The sequence below is a fragment of the Sorex fumeus genome, unplaced genomic scaffold, assembly GCF_029834395.1.
Source record: "Sorex fumeus unplaced genomic scaffold, SorFum_2.1 ptg000007l, whole genome shotgun sequence".
In the NCBI taxonomy this organism is placed as follows: domain Eukaryota; kingdom Metazoa; phylum Chordata; class Mammalia; order Eulipotyphla; family Soricidae; genus Sorex; species Sorex fumeus.
In genome coordinates, this window is record NW_026606064.1 from 4,299,284 (window position 1) to 4,305,304 (window position 6,021).

Here is a 6,021-nt window from a genome sequence, read left to right on the forward strand (position 1 = left end):
CTAAAATACGTAAGTTTCAGAAGTATAGTACCATCCCTTAAGAAGTTTATGTGCCGTTTACACCCATAAAAAAGTTCTAGAATTAGTGAACATTCTCAAATTTTATTTTATTTTATTTTATTTTTGTTTTTGGGCTATACCCAGAGATGCTGAGGATACTTCACGACTCAGTAGTTGTGATCTCAAAACTTTGTTCCTCTGGCTCACTTTCTTTCTAGGATTTATATTTCTTTGATGTTGGTGTCTTTGTAACTCCTTTTTAATGCTTCCAAACTCTTTAATGATTCATTTAGTTCTTTATTAAACTGATACCTAACCACACACCCCACCACCTTTATAAATCTGTTATCTTCTCCAAAGCTGCTCCATTTAAATCATGCCAAACATTTCAAATTTAGTGAGAGAAGACATAAACTTGTAGCATTATTCCTTATCTGTTGCTATATTTTTCATTTATGTAAACTCCCCTCATGCTTAGAGGCTTATACCAGTTACTGTTGTCAAGTATACACACGTCTCATACCCTCTGGTTCTTTGAAGATTCTGGCATCATTGTCATTGAGTGCCTCTTAAGGTTGTCACCCTAGCACATCACACCACATTTGTAATAATGTGGCTTTTCTGATTGATCAGAGTATCAGCCAACCTCACAACCATTTCATTTGAGCTTTCTGTTGCATAGATCCAATTGAAAATGATATCACATGAAAATTAATCAGGCATAAAATACAGAAAATGAAACATCATTTTACCACAACTTTCATCTTACCACAACCTTCTTCTGTCACTTTACCTCAGTTATGACACTATAATTTCCCATGCATATCATTATTCTTTTAACTTTACTGATTATCCCTTATATATCGTCACATCCTTTATTCAGTGCAACTGAATAAAGTTTAAGATATATTTTTTAATACACCTCTGATAAAGACCTTGCAACTATTCTCTTCAACATCCAAAAGATTCCTGTTGGATTTTCTTGTCAGATATTCTAAAATATGCATATTCTGAAATTGTTCCTCAACTACCAAGAACACTATCCAGATAAAAGTGAGTTATTACCAATGCTATATACCAAACATAAATAATCACTTACTTTTATTTCCTAAATCAGTGATTTGTTATCCAATCTATGTAATGATCTAAAAAATAAATAGTTATCCATAGAGACGGTAGAATGGTTAAGTTGTTTTCCTTACTTGCAGCCAACTCTGGTTTGATTTCTGACATCATGGAGTGATCTACTCTTAGTTTAAATGATCAGAATGACCACTCTTGACGGGTTGGGCAGAAAGACACTATATTTGTCTTCACTTCTCTAGTTGGCCACTATTTGAATTTATGGTTCAGGTCTTCATCTAGAGGTAACTTTTCAGGTGTTATTTCCAATAATTCTCTCACCTGTAAAATTATTACATATTCTAAAGTTTAAATTATGGAGAAACAAAGAAATTATTTTTTTCTTGTGTTTTACTCTATAACCTAGTGAGATGTAGCTGGTTTCAAATATGCTGGTAGAACAGTGTAAATTACAAAACAGCATAAATTACAAAAGTTTATGGCATTTGAAACTTCTTTTATACCTCAGTTATCTTGATTTTCCCTTCACAAAATGCTGCCTTTCAGAAATCCATAGCAAAATCAAACAGTGTTCATTCAATGGAGTAGCTTTGGAGAAGAGAGCTTGACAGATTTATAAAGGTGGTGGTGGGGGGGAGGTGTGGTTAATTATCAGTTTAAGGAAGAAATAAGCTCACCAAACTTAACATTACTTAAGTAGGACGGACATATTTCATGTGTTTTGTTAACCTTTCTAGAATACTCAGTTGTGTTGCATCATTTGAAGTAATTTATAAACAAAGTAATAAAATCTCTTAAGCAAGAGCAATTATGGTATAGTTAATCTTTTGGGATTCAATTTTTCTAGTTGGAAATTAACAATAATTTGAAATATCCTGTCACTGTGGTAAACCCAAGAACACAGTAAGTCATTAGTAGCAGTAAATATTAAACATCTGAGAAAAATAATTCAAATGCTTTATTATTTTTATTAAGCATTATTTCCCTGGTAATATTTTATTGCATTTATATGATTACTACATTGCTACATTCTCAATTTTAGTAAGATATCACAGTACACAAAATGAAGGTAATTTTATTGCTATTGGACTTTTCAAGTCAGCCAAACATTGTTTTAGATCATACTAAAATCCAAACCCAATATGAAGCTCAAGAGTCTTTTGAGTTGCAAGAAAATAAATCATGACTTTCTATTGATCTGGCTATATATTTATTTCAATCATAGGATATTGTTTGAAAGATTTGTTCAAGACTAAACTGATTTAATGTTGACTTCATTTTGTTTCCTAACATCTGTTGCCAAATATCTAAATGCATTCCACAGAGAAATGAATATTCTGCTTAAATCTTATAAACACTATTCATCCCCATTTCACTTAAATGTCAGAATATAATTACATATATATTATATCTGTAAATATATATGTAGACAAATCATATACAACCACTTGCTTTTAGAAAATAAAATTTAAAAAGTCAAGCCTTACTGAATGTTATTTTGCCTTAGAAATTCTAATCTCTTGTTTTATTTGCTTTTTTCCATCACCAGAGTACCTGTTTCCCTCCATCAGTGTCCCAAGACACTACCCTCCCCACTACCCCTCCAGGTAAACTCAGTTCTACAGACTCCCCTTCTATTCTTGTTAAGCCTTTAATTATTTGCTGTCTTGAAGAGTATAGTAGCCAAAGCAGAGAAAAGGGGAAGTCCAAAGATTTTGGCTGATTAAATCATTAAATAATAAATGCTTCACACATTTTAATTGACTTTTTAAAATGATTTTTATTTATTACAGTTTAGGTACTTAATGGTGTTGGGATTGCTGTTGGAATATTGAATACCTATAACAAATTATCATGAACAACTTTGTAAACCACAGTGCTTATACAAAGTGTAAGGGGGAATTTATATATGTAGGCCTATTCCATATAAACTCCAAAATATATTAACACAGAATTACTTTGAAAGTTTTATTAATGACAGATTAAACATGATTATCGCCATAATGATATCAAAGTGTAAAATAAAATTTAATGTAATATGTAGTAGTTTCCAGAGTTAAAATGTATATATGTAAATGAGACTAGACATTTTTATATTAAAATTCTTTATGGTATTAATATACACTGTTACCACCAATATGTCCATGACTCTCTACCACGGTACTTATATCATGTCTTTTCTAGTATTGTTCCCTAATCCCCACTATTTGGTAATTAATCTTTTATTCTAAGGCCATGGGTTTATCATTATGGAATGTCTCTTGTCTGATTTTGTCTCTCTATGTTCCATGGATGAGTGAGATAACCTAGTATTTTTCCTTCTCCCTTTGTCTTATTTCACATCACAGGATACTCTTTAATATCCTCCTATTGCAGTGAATTGCATATGTTCATCTTATCTTTCAGCTGCATAGCATTCCACTGAGTGTATATACCATAACTTCTTGATCCTTTCATCCTGTGTTGGAAGTGTGAGTTGTTTTATTCACTGGTTATTGTTCTGAATGTTGCAATGAATGTATGTGAGAGCTGTGCACATATCCTTCAATATGGTTGTTTTTGTGTTTGGAGGGACAGATATCAAGTAGTGGACTCACTGGGTCATATTGGAGTTCAATCTTACTTTTTTTGATAACACTTTAAGCTGCTTTCCATAGGGGCTGAACCAGACATAATTTCATAATCACATAAAAGATGCTAGTATTTCATAAGTAATTCCTGACTCCTTTCACCCACATTACACAAATATTAGCATTTTGCCATATATTTTGTCATGGACTGTTTAGTAAAAGTATTCAAGACAAGATGCTTCTTGACCTTTATATACGTAAGTGTAGATTTACTAAAAGCCAAGACAGTCTCTTAAGAGACCACATTTCGTTTTGACACTCAGAGAATTAGTATATAACATTTTCTCTAACCTACTGTTTGTGAAAGACTATTTTTATTTGCTAACTGTGTTCTACTTTTATTCTTTTGATGTGGAGGGTAAAGGAATTTTCAGGGATTGGGAACAAAACATTTAGGTGAATCAGGGGTTCTACCACTGAGCTGCTATATTACTTGCCCAATATTTCAGCCTTTTAAACATAGTTACCCACCAGTGTTGATAGAAATATTCTTATCAGATTATTAAAATAAGCAATTCCTTTCAGATTAATATTATTGATTGCATACATGTATGTGTTATAGACATTGTTAAAATATTGGTGCTGATTTAGTGATTGATAATATAGTTTTTCAATGTAAGGTTTATTAATTGGAGCATACAAATCAAAAACCCTCTTGAAAATAAGATTGATTTTTAATTATCTATGAAACACTTTAATCAATCCAGTGAAATTAAAATTTTTCATTCTTATTCCTCTTGCTATTAGAAGGTGATATAATTTTTATAATAGAAAAAATCAGGAAATGAATGCTATGTATGAAAAATGATCTAATATTAAAATCAGTTTACTAATGGTATCCTAAGGCAGATACTTGAACTCTTTTTATTTACTTTTTTCTTTTCTTTTATAAACTGAGGGATTTTAAGTTTGTTTTATAGTAGAACATACCTTTTCCATAATTCTTTTCAAAGCATTTTTTACTTCCTTATTTCTTAGGCTGTAAATTAAAGGATTTAGCATGGGAATTACCACGACATAGAAGACAGATGCTATTTTGTCAGTATCCTGTGGATTGCTCTTTTTGGGCTGCAAATACATGAAGATGATTGTGCCATAAAATACAGAGATGGAGGTCAGGTGGGAAGCACAAGTTGAAAAGGCTTTTTGTCTGCCTACTCTTGAATTAATCCTCAAAATGGCAATTAGAATGAATATATAGGAAATGAGGATAATGAAAAGAGAGAAAAGGGTATTAAAAGCAGCAAATGTGAACAATATCAGCTCCTTTATATCTTTGTAATAGATTTTATGACAGGCTATCTCAAGCAATGGAATGTCATCACAATAAAAGTGGTTTATTATATTTGACTTACAGAAAGACAAATGGAACGTAAGAACTGCCTGTAGGAGTCCCACAGAGAAGCCATAGAAGTATGTACAAATCACCATTTGAGTACAGACCCTTCTATTCATGCGAATTGTATAGAGCAAAGGGCTGCAGATAGCCACATATCGGTCATAAGCCATGGCTGATAGCATATACACTTCACAAACCACAAACATGATAAAGCAAAATAACTGTATAGCACAAGCAGGAAAGGATATTGTTTTAATTTCTTGGAGGAAGTTCACCATTGTGTTAGGGGTGACTGAGGAGGTATAACAAAAATCCACAAAAGCCAGATGGCTGAGGAAAAAATACATGGGAGTATGAAGCTGAGGACTGATGTGGATTAGCACAATCAATCCAATATTGCCCAGGAAACTGATTAAGTATATCACAAGGAAGGCCCCAAAAAGAAGGAATTGGAGCTCTGGACTGTCTGTGAGTCCCAAGAGGATAAATTCTGTCACTTGTGAATTATTGACTTTGGCCATTGGATACGTGTAGAAGTATGTCAGGCTGTGAAAAATTACTCCCTCAAGAGCATTGTTATCTCCAGAATAGCCACGTGGATAGTTTTCCACTTCTTGGAATTAGATTTGAATCATGCTTATTTTATGGTGACCATATTGGAAAAATAGTCCTCACAGATCCAGATGCCACCCTAAATTTTAATTCTACTTGCTTTTGAGATGCTGTTTGCTTCCTTCCGGCAGAAATTCCAGCCTTTCAGGAATCTGGGGTATTGTGAAGAATAGGAGATTGTTTTGAATAAATGTATGAAATCTTGCATATACAATACAAACCTAGCAATAGGTATGGCAGGATAAATATTCTAACTATAAAAGAGATTTCAGCTTACTCTAGTATGTTAAAATAATATAGTGAATATTTCAACTCATCTTAGAATTAAGACTCTCACGACTGAATCAAAATTTTTCT

At 32.5% G+C, this 6,021-nt stretch overlaps 1 protein-coding gene across 1 annotated transcript; it reads right to left on the reverse strand.

Annotated features, from left to right (window-relative positions):
• Positions 1-3,831: 3,831 nt before the first annotated feature.
• On the reverse strand, positions 3,832-5,582 carry LOC130042026 (olfactory receptor 5AL1-like). The gene is made up of 2 exons (XM_056134369.1): positions 4,626-5,582; positions 3,832-3,918 (listed from the first exon to the last, which is right to left on the reverse strand). Exons 1-2 carry the CDS (start codon positions 5,571-5,573, stop codon positions 3,832-3,834), a joined length of 1,035 nt encoding a protein of 344 aa, XP_055990344.1. The 5' UTR covers positions 5,574-5,582.
• Positions 5,583-6,021: the final 439 nt, after the last annotated feature.

Coding starts and splice junctions, on each gene's coding strand:
- LOC130042026 (XM_056134369.1), bottom strand. CDS start 5,573: ATGGCCAAAGTCAATAATTCACAAGTGACAGAATTTATCCTCTTGGGA. Junction 3,919..4,625: donor AGGTATGTTCTACTATAAAA/CAAACTTAAAAT, acceptor TTTAGTAAATCT/ACACTTACGTATATAAAGGT.